The sequence below is a fragment of the Dendrobium catenatum genome, unplaced genomic scaffold (assembly GCF_001605985.2).
Source record: "Dendrobium catenatum unplaced genomic scaffold, ASM160598v2 fragScaff_scaffold_261, whole genome shotgun sequence".
Taxonomy (NCBI): Eukaryota; Viridiplantae; Streptophyta; class Magnoliopsida; order Asparagales; family Orchidaceae; genus Dendrobium; species Dendrobium catenatum.
In genome coordinates, this window is record NW_021318723.1 from 326,775 (window position 1) to 350,807 (window position 24,033).

The window sequence follows — 24,033 nt, forward strand, 5'->3', positions numbered from 1 at the left end:
GTATGACCTGACCTAAATATGCTTGGCTTGATTTTGACCCCGTTTGTCATACGAGTCAAAATGTTGACAAAACCTGAGTTACCCAAACTTGACCCATTTATTATATAAATGATGCAATTATTTTAGATCAATATGAATGATTAGCCAAAAAATGACCCATTTAACTCGAAAATGGCTTTCTTTAACCCAAACCTAACTCGCTTGACTTGAACTTGAAAGATAATATGAGATCAGTTTTGTGTGAATTATGAATTTTTGGGTCAACACAAATCAAATTTGAAAAATTAATCGGGTCAATATTTTCAACTTGAACCAATCTTGAAAACTAATCGGGTCAACCTAAATTTGGAATTTTTGAGGTGGGTTCTGATTGGGTCGCCGGGTTTAGGTCATTTACCGTTACTAGAATAGTCAAGTTCAAATGACATATATTAAGCATGGCTATCTTAATCTAGCTTTAAGACTAAGTTCAATTAGTGAGACCCAAACATAAAAATGATATTAGATGTTAACATGTTTGATGCCAACTATCCACTTATCTTTTAATCATATCGATTGATAATTGTTTATATCACACTCACTAAAATTGTATATTATATACTTATTTTTTGTGTAAGTAATTCTAAATCATTTATCTTCTAAAATTTTTTTCTGCTGGTCTAATTTTAAAATCATAGTAAATATTCTACGAAATTATTATTATCACTTTCATTGATGATATTAAGTTCTTGTAATGCTTAATGAAAATCTAGAATTGATTTAATGCAACATTCATTTGAAAATAAGTGAAAACACGTTTGAGGTTGTTACCTGAATTAAAAGAAACACACCCATTTCTTTTAGAAAATGAATAGCAATTAAATCCCGCCAATCATGGTTTAATTTTTTCAAATCCACTTGAAAATGAAACATAAAACGAATCAGAACTTGGCCTTCATATTTTATATATGATCGACCAAAAATACTGTCTTTTTAGTTGTATGCAGGGAAAAGTAACCTCTTTGATGGCCTATGTGATTGACGGGAAACCTGGTTTTATTTTTTATTGAAATTATTTAAAACTCTAATAGGAAGCAGCTGTAATTTATAGGAGAATTTCTCTTATAAAACTACACTTATTCCTTCGGGATGCCTACCTCTGATTGCACCTGTAGAAACTCAAACAAATAAAAAATTCTGTAATTTTGGCCGAAGTGATGAAATGGAAGTAGCATTTTTGATTGTTTTACTGATTATTGTGTGTATTTGGTACCTAATATTTATTATATAGGTCAAGTGATTGACACAGTTGTTATGAATCCTCCCTTTGGGACACGGAAGAAAGGATCTGATATGGAATTCCTCTCAGTCGCTTTTAAGGTACTCCTTGCCTCTTACCAATATAGTCCTGAGCTATTCCTACTCGATGATTCTTCAATTGTTATCAGGTTGCCTCTCAAGCTGTATATTCTTTGCACAAGACTAGCACTAGAGAGGTGAGCTGTAACCCTATAAAGCCATTGATGATCTATTGTTGGAAGCTATCTATTTATTTACATTTTGATTACTTTATCTTGCACTTACACTCAACTAAGTTATTTTCATCTGGAGAAAAGAAGCAAATCAAGGAGCATAAAATTCTTGTAAAATTTTGATATGTATCATTTGATCTGAAGTCAGTACAAACCATAACAACTTGAAATGCTGCAGCTAACAGATTGGATGGTGAAGAAAGATTCATGGTTCCAACCTCAAATAATTGGGCTAAGGTTGATATTGTAGCATCCTAGAACACCTGTAGTGGGAAATTTCTTTCGGATTGATTCAATCTAAGGGAACTGGGTTATTGAGTTATTTAGTTTGACACCTTGCCAAGTAGATCAAGGACCTTGTCAAACTGTTTAGGTGTCCGATTGAATGATCCAATAGAGTAATTGATAATGATATTGGGTACTCAAGTATTTGGTAATGAATTGATTGGCCTAATGGAGTGATTGTGATGGACCGGCAGCTGAGCTGATGGACCCCACTAGGGTGGGAATCGAGCAAGAAGAGAGAGGAGGAATTGTTTAGGAAAGTTTTAATTACAATTGGGAAGGAATTAATAAGGGAATGAAATCTAATTTGAATTTCAAATCTGAGAGGGAATTATTTAGGAGAAGGCAGAGGAGTTAATTAATTATGAAGGAGGAATCAAGGGAGAATTGTTTAGGAAAGTTTTAATTACAATTGGGAGAGAATTAATTAGGAAAAGAAATTTAATTTGAATTTCAAATCTGAGAGGGAATTATTTAGGGAAAGTTCAGGGAGTTAATATTAATTATGTAAGGAGGAATCAAGGGGGAATTGTTTAGAAAAGTTTTAATTACAATTGGGAAGGAATTTATTAGGAAAAGAGATCTAATTTGAATTCAAATATGAGAGGGAATTATTTATGGAAATGGGGCTGATTTGGGTGGGAATTAGGGTAGCATATTTAAGGCGAACTATGGGATGATTTTAGATTATGCTTGATTTTGTTGAAATTAGCTTTGCTTAGGTTAAGTGGGCTCTAACCGACGGCTAGGAATTTGGGCGAGCCAGATCTTTCTCTACAATTGAAGATCCAATTATATCTTGTAATTTCTTTCATAGATCTTTCAATAAAAATTGTTCTTGTGTGTTCTTCTTCCTAATTTTGTTATTGTTGTTCTCTGGTTTTTGTTGAAATGGCATCCACTTCCTAACTGACTCAGTAGTCCAAGAGGGGGTGTCTCAATGGATTTGAATCCTTTTTTGGAGTTGAGGTGTAGTTTTGAATGGTTAGATTGGCCATTTGGGATGAATTTACCAAGGGCTTAGTAGAACTTTGCATGGGAGAAGAATTGGTTCAGATTGTTCTCTTTTTCTTTTGACCTTGTAGAAAAATTTCAGTGTGCCCCACTTACTAACCGGTAGAATATAAAACTTCCTCTTGTTGTTAGACAAGCAACCCATCAAGTAAGGCTATGTGGCAAGGTTCTAAAGTTTCTTTCATATTCTTTCTGCAAGTTTGAGTGGCAAAACAACTTGCCAGATCTTTTTTTGCTTGTTCTATTTAAGCTTGATCCTCCCTAGTCCGAGGGATTGCTATTCCAATGAGCTAGTTGTGTGAATGGGAGAGCTTCACAAAAGATTTTCTAGGAGCTGAGCAAGAAGTTCTACAGTGAATTGATGGGCTAGCACGGGACTCTAGATCTTCATTCCTAATGTATATGGAGAGCTTTTAAGCACCTTTAATAGCTTTTTGCTGTTTGAATGATGTGAATCTGTTAGACCGGTCCTCCCTGGACCGGTCCAGCAGGCCCAATCCAGTGGGCCGGTTCGATTTTACCGAAGAAGAGGGCGGGCGGACAGCAGGCGGAAGCCGCAGGAGGGCTAGAGGTGGGGTCCACTTGAAATTCAAGTTGTTTATTGGAGCCAAAATGAAGGGAAGTGAGGGCAATTAGGTCCTTTTGTATCTATTTTGAATTGTATGCATTAAGTAGGGAGTAATGAGGAGGTTTAGGGTTATGTGTTTTTGTCTTGTAGTTTCTCTTGTTCTTCTTGTTGGTTTGGGCTCTAGATCGTATTCTAGAGATTGGGAGAGTGCGATCCTCCTCTCGAATAGAGGATCCTTGTATCTTTGCTATTTTCCTTGCATCTATTAGTAAAATACAAGTCTTTTATCCGCTTTTCCTGCAGTTTTTCTCTGTTTTCTCTCAGTTTTGGGCTGTTTTCCTGCTGTGGACAGCAGTTGTTCTTGAGATTTGTTGCCAAAGTGATTAGGAAATACTTGAAATCAAGTATTTCCTATCAGAATCCTCTTTGATTTTCTCACCATTTTGCATAAGTTCATGATCACCGTGCTTGGATGGTAGTCGGTCATTTGATACATTATATACTTGTTCTTGATATTATTTCCTGTTGACTCCTATGTGTGTGTATGAAATTTAAATATTGACCTAAGCCAATTAAGAAGAAGAGGCAGGCCAAGTGTAGGCCAAGTTCAGGCCTCCGAGGGATAATGTTGTTGCAATGTGATCTTCAACATTGTTGAATTGACAATGTTATGTGATCTCTAAACTTGAGGATGACTTGTTGGTGTTGTTTGATTCTTACTGCTACTATGCCGATGTATGTAATCTCGATTGGGTGCCATTGAAGTAAATAATGTAAACCTTTAAATGCATAACTGATGATTAAACATTATGTGAGGAAAAATGAACAGTTCCTCCAAATACATTGCCAATGAGGGGCACCTGTATATGATTATATGTCACTAGCATGTCCTTATTTGTTTGTAGTAAATGAAAAATTGTTGGATGTTTTTAAAGTTGTTATAGAACATATGCTGTTTATTTCAGAATATCTATCTCAAGAAAAGGAAGAGTTATGTATTTTGTATAGGAGCAATTGTGTCTATTTTGACGAATCTGAGCAATGAAGCATTGATTCTTTGAATTTTGTCCTTTTATCCGTTATATAAATCTCCAAATCATCATTTTTAGAAGTATCATGACATTGTAGTGAAGCTTGTGCCTTTCAATTATTGAATAAAGGTTGTGGATGCAGCACAAGATTTATATTAGGCATGACCATGCTCGCACAGTCTAACTAGGAAGTCTTAAGGGCATTTTCATCTTCATCCTTTTTTGCATGAATTTTGATGAGGTGTGGTTACTCGTTAATATCCATGCCTGGTAAATATCAACGATATTTGGGTATTCTTAAATAGCCCTTGGCCAAGCTTGTAATTATTTCCCTTTGATCAGTTCTCTTGATATTTTGAAGTTGGAGCTCTTATAATTTAGGAAATACTCATCTTCCAAAGCTTGCCACTCATTTTCCTAATTGCTGGTATGGACTTCCTAGAGCTCTTTCTTGCGACTCTTAATCAGTTGAACTAACTTGCCTCCTCTGCTTTGATTTTTACATGACCAACCGCTATACTTGGCTAACTTCTTCCTAGCCAACCTCCTTTGCGCAATCAATATTTTCTCTGTTGGTCTCCCTTACTTGACCAACTCTTGTTACTAAAACACAACTAGCCAATCACTAACATTTATCCAGTGTTTTATTGACATCTAATTGGGCTCCCTCACTAACATATGATTGTATTTGTTGATGTTGATCAATCTCCCTCATTAATGCCAAGCCTTTGTACTTTAAAAACATCCAACTAACCTTCTTTGTTGACATCCATTTATTCTCCTTTGTTGAAATTCAACTGGTCTTCTCCATTGATTAGTAAACAACGCCCCTCCTTGCAGCCTGGTCCACTACTACTGTTGACTCTTTTGTCATAGGACCCATCATAATCCTAGTTGAACACGACCTTTCATCAGTCTATTCTATTTCCGTACAACTTTGTGCTATTATTCCTGTAATGATTTATAGGCGAGGAAATTTCTTATCTCATAACATTTATGTTAGAATTTCATCATTGGGGTTCTCCCTGTGATTTTTCTTTTTTGAGTTTTCTACCTTACAGATTATTATGCCTCTTTTTCTTATTTTGTTGTTTGTTTGACTATTTTAAAGTCGATTGATTCACTCTCATGGTCATGAATATAGGAGTGTATCTAACATTTAATAAAATCAACATTATGCATACAAAAAATTATATTAGGCATTTTGCAGAACTATAGAAACAACCATTTTTTTGCTTTTGAGCCAAAAGTATTCCAAGGGAGGGTTTACCGACATCTCAAAATTTAATATGGCGAGGCATACACTAAAATACCCACTAAAATTGGCACAATAAATTAATTATTTGATGCAAATTATGGCTAGTTAGGTGTGATAATCGTACTGATGATATGTTACAATTTAAATATAGAACTTATTAAATGAAACCTCAGGAGAAAAAATCATTGAAATAGTATATGAATCATATTACGAAGCATAGAACATATTAATAGAAAAAATGAAGTTGGAACTAACTTTAAAGGACATTCATAAATGTAAAGTTATAGTTTCAAATAAAATGCTAAAGTTCTTGGGAGTTTCTAGTGATATTGAGTTGGAGCTACAAGTGATATTGAGTTGTATGGTTATAAAATTTTCAATATAAGATAGAATTTCATATGATAAGATAAGAAATATTTTAATATTGATATTTAAGATTAAATGAGATGTTTAGAAATGTGAGAATTATATGTATATCCAACTTACGGATCTTTTAATAAAGTTATGAGATTGAGTAATAGAATGAGGGACGAGAAAAATTATGCTGTTATCAAAATATTGATCATTTTTTATATTTGGATCTCGAATTAGTAGGAAGGACACTTTTAAACTTTTTCTCAAATCATATGCATTGATCTAAAGATCAAATAGAATAAGCATATATCAAAGGATAAAAAAGGTTTATGGAAATCTCAAAAAAACTTACTGTGGAATAAATTTGAAAAGGTTGTATAATTTTGGGCAACATAGCTTGAATTTTGTTTTTAAGAGAATAATAAGATAATATCTAAAGAGGTTAAAAAGAAAATATTATCTTTAAGCCAACAAGAGAAAATATTAATTAGAACAGATCTTTAGTAGAATTTAATGTTGAGCTTCTTTAATTAAGATCTGATCTTACTATTGCTCCTTGATTCCTTTTTCATCTTACTGATCCATGGTTTATAGAGAAAGGGTGAAGAGAGAAGAGGCTCGGCACCTTACAGAGATGAAGTGATGCTTTAGAGAGATCAAAGAGACGGGGATAATATAATCTGTATTATTTCAAATGAAATGCCATTTCATGAGATTTTACATTGGTTCTATTTCAAGTAGTTGACCAGCACAAATTTAAGTCTATCCATATGATGTTATTGTCAATGTTGTTGGTAATGTGACGGTCTAATGGGATGTAGTTGGTCTATATTGTGTTGTTGATCCATGTATAGTCAACTTAGTTGGAGTTGAATCGAATGGTGTTGCAACGGTAATCTCAGTTGTAATTGACGTAAAAAGATATTTTTTGTAGCCTACCCATTTGTCAATTGGCCTTGCATCACTGGTTAGTAGGGTTTTGTCAATCCAAGTTGGAGTTAATGTTGTACTCTTCTTGCTTTTATTTTTTTCTAGTCAACTTGATTGTGTGGTTGAGCACGTCGTGGTATGTTGCCACCATTCTAGTTTAGTACATTTTAAATGCCTTGATGCTCTATACAAAGAAATGCATACAACTCACAAAGAAGACTGAAATGAAGAGAAACTTGGGCTTACGCTTTTTGATTGTTTAGGACATTGCTTCTCTCTTTGAAAGATATAACATCATAATTTTTTTCTCTTCGCTTTTGATTGTATCCTCTCACATCATGCTTAGTTTCAACTATTGTAGTTTCTTGTTGGCTCTTCTTTTTTTCCTCCTTATTATGCTTGTTGTCTTTATTACTTTTTGTGGATAACACAAAACCTTTGGATCCATCTTGATATTGAGCCGTTCATTAAGATTAACAAGCACTTGCTATTTTCTCAAGTTATCATCTGAATTACAACTACCTTCCCCCACAAGCAAGAAATAGTGCTGGGATAATCATTTTATCAAGAATTGAGAGGAAGGCTGTTAGTAATCCTTTTCATTAGAATGCTAGTGATTCGAACTTAATGATCTGTTGGATTAATTCTTTTTTAGGGCCAAGATTAAGGTATTATAAAGGTTTATGAAAACCCCCTAATTAAAATTGCAGCAGAATTAATTTAGAAAGGGATAAAGAATACTACCAACCTTGATTAGGTCTAGGTTTTGTAGGAATAATGAGATATTCTGTAAATTGATTATAAAGAAAAACTAATCTAAAATCTAGAGAGAGTTAGAGAAAGTGAATTATTTAATAGGCCGGATCTTAAATAGAACCAGAATATGCTGAAAGTTTGATCTTCCAATGGCAATGGCTCTTGTTCATTTTTTATCTCTTTTTTATTATGCTTGGTTCCATGATTTCTAGAGCGATAGGGAGAGAGAAGCTCCTGTCCAGTCTGTTGAGAGAGAGAGAGAGAGAGAGAATCTTTATTGATTTTTTATTTTTAGATAAAAGAGATAGCTGAAAACTCACATGTTTCTACATATAGTATCCATGTTCTGGAAGCGCTGTTTTTTTTTTCTTCATTACCAAGCTATATGTGGTTGAGCTTCATAATTTCCATTCCTTGCTATTAAGAGATATATTCGTAGTTACTCTGATTTAATTTAGTTTAATATATATATATATATATATATATTCATAATTTCTCTATTTGCTTTAACCTCATAATTGTTTTGTATTTTGGTTTTGTTGATGTAGCATATCAAGCGAGTAGCATTGCGAGATTTTAGTGCCAACAGTGCTGAGGTCTTATGCGAGGTATATTAACAAATTTGCATGTTGAATTACATTAAATTTCTCTTTCACTGAGCTAATTGAGTGGATTGTGCTACCGTTTGTTATTTTGAATTACATTAAACGGGGAATATCGGAGTTTCTTTGGCTGCTGGGACAAATGAAATGAAATAGGCAACTTAAGACTTTGTTTGGGACGGCTTTTTTACTGCTTATTGAAGCAGTATAAAAATTTAAAATTTTGTACTAGAAAACTGCTTCAAGAAACAATAAAAAAGTCGTCCCAAATGAAGCCTAAATTTACATTTTGACTGGTTTCAAGTTCAGGATGAAGTCACAATCTACCATTCCTTTCTCCTGACTAGCAGGGTATCCAAATAGAGCTCTAATGTTTGTTATGTTTAGGATTGAATATTGATTAGTGAAAACTCATGGACATGTTATGTGTTTTCAGTTAATATTTTCTTTCTGTTTCTTGATATTTGTAGCTTAGGTTTGATGTCCCTCAGCTATACAAGTTTCACAAGAAGAAAGAAGTTGACATAGCAGTTGATCTTTGGCGGTTTGTTCCTTGACTCAATCAGGTTCGGCTTTGTTTTCTCATACAACTATTTGTAGAAATCTTGGTTTGTTGAGGGAGAGCAGAGTTCGGCATTTCCAATCTTATTAACATATAGAGCATCTTTACTGTAGTATTTGTGGTTGGTTTTATGAGTTCATTTATTTCCATTTAGGGCTTCTCTTCAAACTTATCTAATGATTTTATAAGTAATTAGAGAAGAACGGCTCGATAGGTATTGTTGTACTGATTATTATTTTTCTTTTGTATTTTATAAAATAAAATAATTATATTCACTCATCATAAAAGTATGTGTTGCTTTATAACTTAGGATGCTGTTGAAGTCATAGAGAAGTATTTATAAGATGTGTTTTTTAACTATGTTTTTCATAGAAATTTAGTTAAACATGGTAAATTAGGACAAAAATACGAACTAAGTCTGATACTTATTGGCCTTTTTATGTACTATTAACTATGTTTAGAATTATTTAAAGATAATTTGGGATCTCTTTTTATTTTATTTTATTTATTTCTTATTGACATGAAATAAAATATGTTTGATCTTACAAATATGTTAATTTTGTTTTTATTGAATATTGATTAAGTTGATTTATGCGTTGTTGATGGCGGCCGATGTGGATTGTTATTTTTAAAAATATTGAATATAGCTCAAAGTTGTTTTGAGTGTTTTTAAAAACAGTTTGATTTATTTTTATAAATAAACAATAAAAATAAGATTAACAATATACTAATAAATATATTTTTTAATTATAAAAATAAAAAAAAATAAAGTATAAATGTAATCTATACTTGTCAAAGGTGAATGACGCACCACGGTGTAGAGTTCCATCTGGAGCCATGGTATATAATCCACGGCGCGGTGCAGCGCGAGCCATTTTTAACTTGTCACAAAATAAAAAATAATTAAAATAAAATAGGATAATAAGCATATAAAATAAACTTAAATATTACTATATACTTAGGCATTTTAATGAAGCTCATGTTTTGAGATTCTTCAAATTTGTTTGGTATATTATGAATATATTATTAGGATTGATGGAGGAATTTTGATAACTTTGCATGTAAAGTATATTGAGACGATCAAGCCTCTGTTTAACTAAAGTATATATAAGTTGCTACTAATAAAAGTTATAAAATTGAAAAATACATCTGTGCTATAGATATTTTCCTTCATTCTTAGTCTCAGATTTTGTTTCTTCTACTTAGCATTTTTCCTAAGCTTATTATCTGCTTGTAGTAGGTGCATTTTCCCTAAGCTTATAATCTAAATATAAAAAAAAATGTAAGTTGATCAAAATTGATCGATCAAAGAAAGAAGGAGATTGCTACCTAATGGTGAACCTTGACTTCAGAGGAATCATATGAGTTGTTTATCGAAGGAGACGACAAAGCACACATGATCACTTAATTTCATAGGAAACATATGGATGAAGATGAGGATTATCACCTGGATGAATAAGGAGCGGCAGAAGTAAGGAATACGAGGGACAAACAATAATCGGAATCACGTGAACAAAGGTAGAATCTTGTGCAGAATCGTGAAATCGGGTGCATGAGGCTTTGGGCGTTTGTGTGGGCTTCGGGGCTTATCGACTGCGTGAGGGTTCGTTTGGATGCAGTTAGTAAATCAATAACTAATAACCTAAAATTCATCATTATATTATTTTGAAATTTAAATTATATAATTATTTAAGAATATTATTACATTAGGAAAATCACAAAATAAAATTGCGCACGCCTTGTGCCATACGCTCACATAGTGCAAATGGTGCGCACCAACTTGATCCTGTGTTGAGGCGCACTGTGCGTCATGATGCACGCCATTCTGTCCATTGACAAGTATGATGGAATCCAAAAAGAATTCTAGTTGCTTGTAGATAGAAAATATATTTCAAAGTGCTAGAATTTATTTTGACTTATATGAGAAAATAATTACATGTTTTAGAAGATTTTGAAAAAAATAGTTTGAAATTAATATCTAATAATGACATACTATCAAATAATAGATTCTAGAAAATTAATTTTTTGGAAACATATTTTATCTTAAAACAACTAAATTGCCCCTTTCTAGAAATGGTTGAGGATGAAAACTAAACTTTTGTTTTTTAAACTTTGTATTTTCTTTTTCTTTTTTTTTGTGAGTTTTTGCAAAATATGTTTTTAATATAATTGCACTTTTAGGGTTATAATTGAGTTGAGTTGAGCACTGTGGGCTCCAAAAATTCGATCCCGGCCTCCGCTCGCTATGTTTGCTTTTTTGTTTCGGGGGAGGGGGGGGGGGGAGTTTTAACGAATTAAGTTCCAGGATAAATTTTGGAAGGTAAATGGGTTTGTAGATAAGACACTACCCAGAGATTTCACCCTCATTTTGCAAGGACTTTATGATATGAGTTCTGGTTTCCTATAGGCGCAAGCCCCTATAGTTAATTACCCCTCCCGGTAACAAGATAGAACTTTCGATTAAGGCTAGTCGTCAATCATATACTTAGATGTACGTGCATCTGGCATATAGTAGCAGCATGAGTTTGGAAATTTGAAATTTGAAATTTGAAGGGTTTGAATGTTTGGAAATTTGGGCTAAAATATTTGGGAAGTTTGATATTTAAAATTAGAAATTTCACCATATTGCACTTAAAGCGGATGATGGAGGAATAGATGATAGACCCGATCAAGATCCCATGGTTCCGTCATCCCGGGCCATTGTGGTCTTTGGTCTACTTAGTCAGAGGAGGTAATCGACCCAACCTGACAGAAGGATCCTTGTCGACAGCCATGGGTTGCTTCGTCCAAGGGGACCTTGTAGACCTAGGATGAATATTTGTTTAAGGGGACAAATTTGAATCTACCTTAGCTAACAGAGGGCTTTGTGCCCTTTAAATCATATCCTATTGATTCATATCTCAATGATTTGATGCCACTAAAGAACGTATTGGCTCTGGCCATAACCGGTATTTTGTGGTGATATTTGGCGGCAAAATCATTCGATTCAGAGGGCCTCAGGTCATAACCGTTTATCCTGCAATACCATTTGGTGGCAAAACCACCGGTTAGAGGACACGTACCACATCCTTATTGGCAGGAGACTATTTAAGAATGGTTCCTAGTGATATTTTTGACTAGCATTTGCTCTTTGTGAGCTGAAGTAAATTTTAATTTGTCCACTCAAGCAAACTGTTGTGGAGGGTGGATGGATTTTGCTTTAAGTGTTTGATAGTTTGATTTTAATTTTAAAACATTTGAAGTTTTGAGATTTTGGGAGATCCTGTGGAGTTTTTAGATTTTATGGGCTGAAGATATTTGTGAACCCCTCAGTTAAGATCTTCGCTCAACACGACCATCATTGGGGTGACTTTAAAGTCATTTTCATTTGAAAATATTTCCATTTTTTGGATTAATCTTATCAACTCTGTTGAGTTGTCAACAGAGGATCGGGTTTCTCGGGCTTCATGCCTTTGCTTACGAATTTTTTTGTTAAAGGACTTGAAGGCCTAATATGAATGTATAAAATAAATATTCCGGTCCACTTCGTGATCGCATATTTATCCGATGGTTCGAACCATGTTTAGTCCTATTTGTCTACTTAGGAGGATGGGGTTTCGTAGGCTTTGAGCTTTTGTTAGTGAATTCTCTTGATTATAGGCCTTGAAGGCCTAATATGAATGTATTAAAACAAAGATATCCGTCGCCACAATCGTATATTTATTTGATGGTTCGAATCCTATCGACTCTTATTGATCCGCATAGAAGGATCAGGTTCGAACTTGAATTCACTTATTGCCCCGCGAAGCATACATAGACGTCACATGTGTACCAATAACACGCTCGCCGGGGCTCATGCGGGTGTTTGAGAATTTCATTGATTGGACATACCCCTTTGTGTACCTATGTGTATATAAACTATGGTGCATGTACAGGGGTACTATGAAATATTTTAGTTGTGCAGATAATTGCCATTTGAATGCACAAAATATTTCATTTGAGATCTTATACACGCATTCTGTTCGCTAATATGAGTGTTGCGAATCCGGTGGTGGTATTATCTGGATGTTATGAGGCATTTCATCATCTTGATGTTGACTCCCCTTTTCTCATTCATCGGAGAGGTTCTTCTGGACTTTGAAATCAATGACCACTGCCTTGAAAAGAACTCCTTTCAGGGTCTTTAGTATAGTAGACTTTTTTACTTCTGATATTTGTGGACACTAGAACTATTTTCCTCTTAAGTATAGGACTAAGAAGAAACTTTGGAATACCAGGAAGTTTAGTTCTAATTTGTTCAAGCATCCCTTCTCTTCTGCCAGTGAGTGTCCTTCTTCGTACATCGAGTTATCTTCATACCCGATATACTCACACATCTCAATCACCGCTGTTGTAGGTGATATTTGTACTTATGTCCACAATGGTTCGTTTTGCTTATGATATACCCACTATTGTTATCCACAAGCGGCTCATGTGTATTTACGGAGAATCGCTGTATTCACTACGACTTTGTTTGCATAATACCTAAGAAAAAAAAAAACAACTGAAAATAAATATACGCATACCTCTGCTCCGCCGATCTTGCAAATACAGCCGAAATCCTGCTCAAATCTTGTTGAAATACTGTACATGCGGTGCCGTTTGCATCGCTTCCCGGAAACTCTGCCCAAATCGCATGCCAACTAGACGCCTTTCACGACGTTAAATACCGAAGGAGATGAAGGCTTCGGCTGCTGGTTCCGCTCTCGCTCTTCCTCTGCTCGTTCCCCTTCCCCCCTTGCCGTGTCTATCCGACCTCCGACAGAGAGAAGCCGAGAGAAAGAGAGAGAGAGAGATAGAGAGCTTTGCCTACGTCATCCTCCCTAAGCTGAGTTCTCTCCATCCTCTGCCCTAGCCTTGCCCGATCCATTCAATCTAGAGAAAAAGCAAGAGAGGGAGAGATAGATCCCTACCCGAAGCCCTTCTCCCATTGCCGAACTCCTCTCCACCTCTCTCCGACGTTCCCTTCCTGTTTTGATCGGAGTCAGCAATTGGGAGCTCGAGTGCTGTGAAGGTAACTTTCTCCCTTCTATGCTCATCTTCAGCATAATCCCGTAAATCCATTGCACTACAGGATTTGTAAATTCGGGATTTATGGTAAATGAGGGAAACAGAGGATTATGCATAAATCCTCTCAAATCATACTTTTATCCTATATTATTTATGTTTAATTTTTTTTAATTAAAATTAATTTCTTTTAAATCATAATTAATTATTATTAAAAATAGTTAATTATATACCGGAAAACCGCCTATACACGCCTTTATTGCGCGTGGTGGGATGGGACTTTGGTCCGACTCCTACGATAAGTCGGGCAATCACCTAAACTACTTCGGTGTTCTTGGCGCACCGGAAAACCGCCTATACACGCCTTTATTGCGCGTGGTGGGATGGGACCCCGGTGCGGCACCTACGACGAGGCGGGGTCACTTATAAGTACCCCCGAGCGGGGGGAAAGCAAATTGTGTCATTTAAAACAGGTACCGTCAAAGACCCCATACACGCCTTTATTGCGCATGGTGGGAGGAACAAAAATCACGGCCGCGGTGTCCTCGTCTGAGGACACCTACCATACACGCCTTTATTGCGCGTGGTGGGAAATGCCCAGTTTTCTCGTAGTTTTTCCCTAAACGGGGGAGACGCTGGGAGGCTGCCGAAATTTTGGGTGAAGACGGACCGTACTTGAACTTGATTTGCACATCAAATGGACAAAAATGAGACTCATACCTGAACCTGATTGAACTCCAAAGACAGTAATAAAAGGCTTAATTCAAACTCAAATGAAATTGAAAAGAACAAGAACTTGGGCTTGAACTCAAGCGAGAATTTGAATTGAACAAAGACTCAATCTTGAACTTGCAAGAAGGACTCAGGGGACTTAAACAAATTGCAAAGGACACAAATGAACTTGAACTCAAAACAGAGGACTTCTGGACTTGCATTTGAACATCAAATAAGATGAATAGGGGTTTGGACATTTGAACTCAAGCAAGGGCTTGGAGACTTGATGCAAAAGAATTTGAACCCAAAGATTTTGTACTTGACACTAAATGAACTAAATTTGAGCTTAAACGAATACAAGAAAGCTCAAATGAATATGAATAATTTGTCTTGAATAATAATAACATAATTACCATTTTAATTAGAATGCAAGATCATGACCATCTCAAATGGGGTAAAGACATGATATCAAGTTCATCATGCGTATGGAAAACCACTTCCAAGGATAAAAAATGTTCCAAGTGGAGTCTATTTGCAAGCAAATAAGGACTCATAACAAATCGATTCATGATGTACTCAAATAAACATAAGTGAATGAACTTGATACTTGTAATGACTAAAGCTTCAAGAGGAATTTGCAAGCAATCATCAACAAGGAAGAAATGGACATATAGCAACATGTTCATGATTTCTAATATAAGATTTCTTTAGCAAACATTAAAGATTTGTCACTTTGGTTGGGGAGGTAATTGTCATCAAGCAAATTTACTATACAAGACTCAAAGTCATTTTCAAGTAACAAGCAAGTGGAATTGCATAATTGATGATGATTGAAGGGTCACTCATAGGTGACAATAATAAACATACAATGGAGTTGGTAGACTCATCAGTGACCGTATATAAAGAATGTAAAAGCTCTCCTACAACCTACATCAAATATCTCACAGATACAAACAACGAGCACCATGAGTTAAATGACGTATAATCAAATGTTGCAAATTATCAGTCAACATGCATGAGAAGATTGGTGATGAATGCAATCCATTCAGTAATCGGTGTTAATATACAAAGTGAATGTGCTCGATCTTCCCTACAAATCACTGTAAGAAATTTATTGTACACAAAGGACACTACCTGCAAGCAAATGTTGAAAAGACTACGACAAAGACCGACTTCTACGAGCCATCATGAAAGACTCATCGAATGTCTAAAATACCCCCGCATACGTGCACAGTAGTTTGTATACACATAGGTACACTAAAAGGGGTAAAAACAATCACGAAACCCGCAAGGGCCCCGGCGAGCGTGTTATTGGTACACAAGTGACGTCTAGGGATGCTATGCGGGTTATTAAATTTGAACCCGGTCCTCCTAAGCAGGTATAAAGGAGTTGACAGGGTTCAATTATAAAATGCCCCCAAACACCCACATGGGCCCCGGCGAGCATGTTGTAGAAACACATGTGATGTCTAGGGATGCTGCACGGGTCAATAAGTGAATTCAAGTTCGAGCCCGATCCTCTTATGCAGACAAGCGGGAGTTGACAAGGCTGGAGTACCCTTAAATGAATATCCGGTCACGAGGTCGACTGAGATATTTATTTTATACATTCATATTAGCCTTCAAAGCATATAATCAGAAGAATTCACTAACAAGGGCACAAAGCCTACGAAACTCGATCCTCGATCAATAGCTTGGTCGAGTTGACAGGGTTCAATCAACAAAAGAGAAATGACCCCAAACACCCCGATGATGGCCGTGTTGAACGAAGATCTCAACCGGAGGGGTTCATAAACATTTTTAAATACCTCCCAAAAGTCAATTCAAAATCCAAATTCCAGAAATCCTAAAATCCAGATATTTAAATTCGAAATCAAACCATCAATCACTTAAAGTAAAATCCATCCACCCTCCGCAACAGCTTGCCGAGGTGGACAAATCTGAAAATTACTTCAGCTCACAAAGAGCCAAATGACTAGTCGAAAATGTCACTAGGATCCATTCTCAAAATAGTCTCCTGCCAGTAAGGACGTGGTACGTGTTCTCTGACCGGCGGTTTGCCGCCAAATGGCATCACAGGATAAACGGTTATGACCCGGGGCCCTCTGAACCGAGTGGTTTTGCCGCCAAATGGCACCACGAAATACCAGTTGTGGCCAGCGCCAATACGTTCCTTATTGACATCAAATCCTTAAGATATGAATCAATAGGATATGATCGATAGGGCACAAAGCCCTCTGTAAGCTAAGATGGATTCAAATTTGTCCCCTTAGACAAACACCCATCCTAGGTCTACAAGGTCCCCTTGGACGAAGCAACCCATGGCTGCCGACAAGGATCCTTCTGTCAGGTTGGGTCGACTACCTCCTCTGACTAAGTAGACCAGGGACCACGATGACCCGGGACGACGGAACCATGGGATCTTGATAGGGTCTATCATCCATTCCCCCACCATTCGCTTTAAGTGAAAGATGGTGAAATTCTCCATTTTAAATATCAAACCCTTCCAAATTCAAACCTAATTTCCAAATCTAAACTATGCTGCTACTATATGCCAGATAACACATATATTCTACGTATCTGATCGACGACTAGCCTTAATCGAAAGTTCTCTCTCGTTATCAGGAGGGGTAATTAACTATAGGGGCTTGCGACTATAGGAAACCAGAACTCAGATCATAAAGTCCTCGCAAAATGAGGGCGAAATCTATGGGTAGTGTCTTATCTACAAACCCATCTGCCTTCCAAAATTTACCTCGGAACTTATTCAGTTAAAACTCCCTCGCCGAATAAAAAGAAAAGCAGGTGGAGGCCGGGGTCGAATTTTTGGAGCCCACAGACTTCCTGGAGGTGTTCATAGAGGAGCCATTGTTCCTGCATCATATCCACTTTTCATCAATCTCGATGGGTTGATGATTGTGCTTGTTTGTAGGAACGGATCGTATTTGGTATGATCTCTAGAAAATGTTTGTAGAAGAGTCATTTGCACCAGTATCATATCCACCTTTCACTAATCTCAGGTGGTTTTTGATGATTGTACTTGATTGTAGGGATGGGTCTTCTGCTATCAAGTGCTAGTATTTCCATCTCAATCTATAGACAATTGTTGCTTGTGTGGAGATCTCAATAATGCACATGGGGGACACACGTGTGCATTATGCAACCATCTATCGTCCTTGCAAATATGGTGCATTTGACCTCGTAGGGACTTGTATGTGCTTTAAATGTGTTGCATTGTGTATGATGAATGTTGGATGAACTCCATTCATTGCCAATTCCTTCATACATTTTGACCCCCATTGCTTGTAGGACTCAGTACTTTTAACTACATCTTGATCGTGTGTTTGTAACAGATGTTAATGAATGCTTGCATGTAGATGAGCCATGTTGAGTGTCACAAATCTTCTATTTTCTTAACTAGAGGAAGAAAAGTGATGCTTGAATAACAAAGGATCCTTTATTTTGATTGTTCAAGTCTTTTGCGATCGGACCCGAGTTCAAGTCATTTGTTATTTGCATCCAAGTCCAGTTCAACCTCATTTACTCTAGCTTGGTTTGAGTTTCACTTTACATTCAAGACACGGTTCATTGAGGTTCAAGCTCTAGTAATCTTGAAAGTTCAATTTCTTATCACTTTGGTTAAAGTTTAAGTTAGGTCCTTTATTTGCATTTGTCCAAGTTTTGAGTCCAAGTATAATTCAGGCTCAAGATGAGCCTCTTCCATCCGTCCGAGTCCCCTATAGTCCAACTCAAGTATTTGCTTGAGTTCAAATGTCCAAGATAACATTCTTTTTCAATTAGATTTGAGTTCATTTGAGTCCCAATCTGCCATCATTTGATTGAGTTTGATTTAAGTTTGAATTAAGGTTTTCATTCAAGTTTGCACTTAGTTTATTAATGTCCAGTTCACGTCCTTATTCTTTTGAATTCAAATCAGGTCCGAGTGCGGTCGTATATTCACCCGAAATTTCGGCAGCCTCCCGACATCTCCCACGTTTAGAGGAAAACTACGAGAAACTTAGCCTTTCCACCACACACAATAAAGGCGTGTATGGTAAGTGTCCTCAGATGAGGACACCGCGGCCGTGATCTTCTTTCCCACCACACGCAATAAAGGCTTGTATGGGGTTTTCGGTACCTATTTGAAAAAGGCAGATGCTTTCCCCCCGCTCGGAGGTACTTATGAGTGACCCCGCCTTGCTGTAGGTGCCACACCGGGGTCCCATCCCACCACGCACAATAAAGTCGTCTATGGGCAGTTTTTCGGTGCTCCACGAACATTGAAGTAGGGCTTTAGCTGATTACCTGCCTCGTCGTAGGCGTCGCACTGGGGTCCCATCCTACCACGCGCAATAAAGGCATATATGAGCGGTTTTTCGGTGCACCGTGAACTTCAAGGGCAGGTATTGTATTTTCATTTTTATTTTTTCTACGGTATTTAACGTGACAGAGAGGTCGCTAGAGTGATGTGCAATCGACGTGGGAGGAGGTCGTGCACGATGTGGGAGGGGCAGAGAAGGTATTGTATTTTTATTTTTATTTTTTATTTTTTTGTTTTGCCTGCCACGGGAAAGGGTCAACAAGCACATCTTGGGTTAAATTTGACTTGATTGTGCTTAACTCGAGTTTGAATTGGCTTTTACATATAGTCGTCTGACTATGATCTCTTGATCACAGTTGCTCTACTATGTTCTCTCAATGACCGTCGCTCGACTATGATTTCTTGGCCATTGTTGATGGAGTATTGTCTCTTGACCACCGTTGCTCAGATATCATATGCTTGACTATTGTCTCCCACTGACTTCGTTGCCAATAACATTAACTCACGAAATTTCTTGTAAGGCTAATGCATGCTGTTGTCGACGCCCTCCAATTTCGTCACCATTCTTCACCAATAATGTTGGCGCAAGATTAACAAAAAAAAAATGTTGATGAAAGATTTCTCCTATAAGGCCTATATGCGCTGTCAAAGTACTTCATTGTCTATCAGGTATGTCGTCAATGCATGCCTTCGCTTATAAGGTTGATGCACTCCTTTGCCACTAATGATGATGCACATAGACTTCATCGCTTGTTGTTGCTCACTACATTGATGCATTCTTAACCAGTAATGTCGATGCATGTTATCAGCACCAACTTTGATTTCCGTTGTCAACATCAAAGATTATATTTGACTTGGCATATGGTTTCATCTTCTCAAATGAGAATGACCAAATATATTATAAACACTCTCTTGAAGACCATTTCAATACCTTAAGGTTCTTTCAACTTTCACTAGTGAATCGATCCTTCATAGCTCATGTTTATCATATTGTATCAAAACCTTTCATAATTATAGGGAATGCATCATTTGCAACTGATAATATGCATTAGTAGAACAATTTTAATTGGGTCAGTCTCCATGATTTGTTTTCCTTTAATGATTTTTCACATAAAAAAATTTGATGTCTCTTAGAACTAATTTATTTGTATGTATGCTGGATCTTCATATAAAGCTAAGATGTTAAAGTCTTTGTCTGTACTATTATAAATATTTTAGCACGTTATAATTTGATGTCATTTGTAGGAAATTTCTAAAGTATTATAAACACCTATTTATTGACTAACTATCAATCCTTTAATTGATGACAACATAATCTAGTTAGTGAAGGCCACCCAAGCTTGAAATTGGAGGATCTCATCTACAAAAAGGATGAGCCATCAAGCTCAAATCATATCCACCTTTCACCAATCTCAGGTGGTTTGATGATTGTACTTGATTGTAGGGATGGGTCTTCTGCTATCAAGTGCTAGTATTTCCATCTCAATCTATAGACAATTGTTGCTTGTGTGGGAGATCTCAATAATGCACATGGGGGACACACGTGTGCATTATGCAACCATTTATCGTCCTTGCAAATATGGCGCATTTGACCTCGTAGGGACTTGTATGTGCTTTAATTGTGTTGCATTGTGTATGATGAATGTTGGATGAACACCACTCATTGCTAATTCCTTCATACATTTTGACCCTCATTGCTTGTAGGACTCAGTACATTTAACTACATCTTGATCGTGTGTTTGTAAAAGATGTTCATGATTGCTTGCATGTAGATGAGCCATGTTGAGTGTCACAAATCTTCTATTTTCTCAACTAGAGGAAGAAAAGTGATGCTTGAATAACAAAGGATCCTTTATTTTGACTGTTCAAGTCTCTTGCGATCGGACCCGAGTTCAAGTCATTTGTTATTTGCATCCAAGTCCAGTTCAACCTCATTTACTCAAGCTTGTTTTGAGTTTCACTTCACATTCAAGACACGGTTCATTGAGGTTCAAGCTCTAGTAATCTTGAAAGTTCAATTTCTTATCACTTTGGTTAAAGTTTAAGTTAGGTCCTTTATTTGCATTTGTCCAAGTTTTGAGTACAAGTATAGTTCAGGCTCAAGATGAGCCTCTTCCATTCGTCCGAGTCCCCTATAGTCCAACTCAAGTATTTGCTTGAGTTCAAATGTCCAAGATAACATTCTTTTTCAATTAGATTTGAGTTCATTTGAGTTCAAACCTAGTTCAATTTGAGTCCCAATCCGCCATCATTTGATTGAGTTTGATTTAAGTTTGAATTAAGGTTTTCATTCAAGTTTGCACTTAGTTCATTAATGTCCAGTTCACGTCCTTATTCTTTTGAATTCAAATCAGGTCCGAGTGCGGTCGTATATTCACCCGAAATTTTGGCAGCCTCCCGACATCTCCCACGTTTAGAGGAAAACTACGAGAAACTGATTTTTCACATAAAAAAATTTGATGTCTCTTAGAACTAATTTATTTGTATGTATGCTGGATCTTCATATAAAGCTAAGATGTTAAAGTCTTTGTCTGTACTATTATAAATATTTTAGCACGTTATAATTTGATGCCATTTGTAGGAAATTTCTAAAGTATTATAAACACCTATTTATTGACTAACTATCAATATTTTAATTGATGACAACATAATCTAGTTAGTGAAGGCCACCCAAACTTGAAATTGGAGGATCTCATCTACAAAAAGGATGAGCCATCAAGCTCAAATCATTTAGCTCCTTGAAAAGAGATCGGCTAAAAGAAAGCACCATCGTAGTATTATGCAATTCTCTTGCACAGAATCAACAATAGGCTAGAGCCGTTCAATTTGATAGCACCCATATAGGCCACCTCAACATCACATTGAAGTACATCTTCCACCACAACCTTATGAAGATCTCTTAGACGCTACTAGTTCAACCCCCTTTTTTTTTTCTCATGCTACCTAATTAGCCTTCCATCCCTTCACATCCTTGGAGGACATGATCGAAATTCTTATTGATGCCCCTCATGATGTCATAAAAGATGAATTTTGATGTATTATTTAGGAGGAGTTTCCTTTAAAGAATATGATAGCTTACTCCTTGCCTTATTCGTAACCTTGACTTACATAATTCTATTGCATTCTATTCCATAGTATCATGGGTATCTAACAGATCCAATAAGAAAATCCTATTACTAAAGCAACCTAATGACATTGAGCTCCTCATCTCACTATGATTTGTAGAAGAATCAATATATAATCTTTTATCACTAGGAGGCAATCAGAGAGATGATATTTTCAAGTAAGGTTTTATGAATAAAATTACAATTTTTTTTTTTCATTTGAAAAGATCCAATGAGGATAAGTAGTATACAAGATCTCCATACAAAACTCTGTGAAAACATACCCACAAGGAAGCTTTGATGGGAAGCTAGTAGTGATTATGGTCTTCACTTGAAAGGCTCTGTGAGAGCAAATAGTTGTCAGGGTCCTTACTCATCTAAAATTTATAGAAGGCAGAAGCCTCAAAAGGTACACGTTATTTTTAAAAAACTCAGAAGACATAAATTTCAAATGGTGCATATTCTTTTTAAAAATCTCAGAAGGTATAAGCTTAAGAAATTATAATTTAAAAAAAAAACTTTAGAAGAACATAAGGCCTCAAAATATGCAAGTTTTTATCTCATAAAAATCATAGAAGGTATGAGCCTTAGAAGATATAATTTTTTTTCCCAAATTTTAGACGACATACGCCTTATAGAAGGTACATGCTTCTTTTTCATGAATCTCTGAAAGCACAAGCCTCAAAAGGTTTTTCTTTCTTTAAAAAATCCCTTAAGTCCCTCAAAAAAGTATAAATTTGTATACTTATTTGAAAATTTCAGAAGGCTTAAGCTTTAAAACATATAAAATTTTCATTTATCCAAGAATTTTAGAAGTCACAAGGCTTGGTGGATTCACAATCTTGATTCATTTAAAGATATTACTTATTAGAGATGCAAATTGATTCAAAAAGCCTAACGAGTATATAGTGCATGTCAAAGTCATCAACTAAAGTATTGAGGTCATTATGTTCCAATTGGAAGACAATATCTTTTTTAACTTAGTCATGTATTCACTTATGATATGTTGGATTTCTAATAAGACTTGAAGATTTTAAATGTCTCGAAGACATAAAAAGTTGTCTTCTATAGGAGGCAAGTTCTCAGAATGATAGATCGCTCTTATATAAAGATTGTGAATTTAGTAATTATCATTATTACTTCCTACAATTTGATTGTAAACATTTTTCAAGTTTGTATATTTTACATGAAAAAACATACTGGCTAGACAAATAAGTTGTATTTTAAAGCCACGTATAAAATTATTGTCTTTACATGATGTCAACATACTTTTCATCATCATCATCATCATCATTATCAGGGATTTCTTGAAGTCTTTTACAACCATCAAATCTTCAAATTCTTGCCTCATCTTTTAATAGGTGATATTATTCCTCCTGAAATTTGTTGCAAGGATGTGACTTCTTTCTAAATCACAACTTATTAGAAATTATTTTTAAAAGCTTTTTATACTAACAAGCTGTCTTTTACAACATCTTTATTTTATCTACAGTAACTTTGCAAAGTAGTAAGCTGTCAAATGAGATTAATTATTCTGTACTGACGATGAATGCCGTCCGAAGACCAACCAAAATGCGTCATGTCACCCCTTTACTGTGTACCGCGGTTCGGTATTGCTCTGTACCGTTGATGTGATAACACCTGATTTTCCTCCAGACGCAGAGCTGCATACAGCCTCCGGCCTCCGCATAGAATAGTTTCTCCTCAAATGAAACCTAAATTTGTGTTTTAAATATTTTTAGTTTCAGACCGAAGTCACAATAGCATTACTACAATTTGATTTCAACTGTTTGTTATGTTTGTCCTGTTGGAAAATTCAAGAACTTGCTCTCTGAATTCTGAGACATTTTTCTTTGTTTCCCGTTGCTTCAGCAATGAATATTTTGATTGTTGAAAATTCATGGAAATGTTATTTGATTTCAATTAATGTTTATTTCTGTTTATTGAAATTTGTAGCTTATGTTTGGCGTCCCTCAGCCATGCAAGTTTCACCAGAAA

The 24,033-nt window shown here is 36.0% G+C and overlaps 1 protein-coding gene across 2 annotated transcripts; it reads left to right on the forward strand.

The window, feature by feature from the left end:
* Positions 1–693: 693 nt before the first annotated feature.
* On the forward strand, positions 694–24,033 carry LOC110108128 (methyltransferase-like protein 5). Of its 2 annotated transcripts, none has more exons than XM_020838642.2 (5): positions 694–1,359; positions 1,428–1,475; positions 8,256–8,315; positions 8,780–8,875; positions 23,528–23,894. In XM_020838642.2, the coding sequence occupies exons 1-4, from the start codon at positions 1,294–1,296 to the stop codon at positions 8,864–8,866; spliced, it is 261 nt and encodes an 86-aa protein (XP_020694301.1). In that variant the 5' UTR covers positions 694–1,293; the 3' UTR covers positions 8,867–8,875; positions 23,528–23,894. The 2 variants fall into 2 exon arrangements, with proteins under 2 accessions (XP_020694301.1, XP_020694302.1); XM_020838643.2 differs by lacking the exon at positions 23,528–23,894 and adding an exon at positions 23,992–24,033 and having other exon boundaries at positions 703–1,359.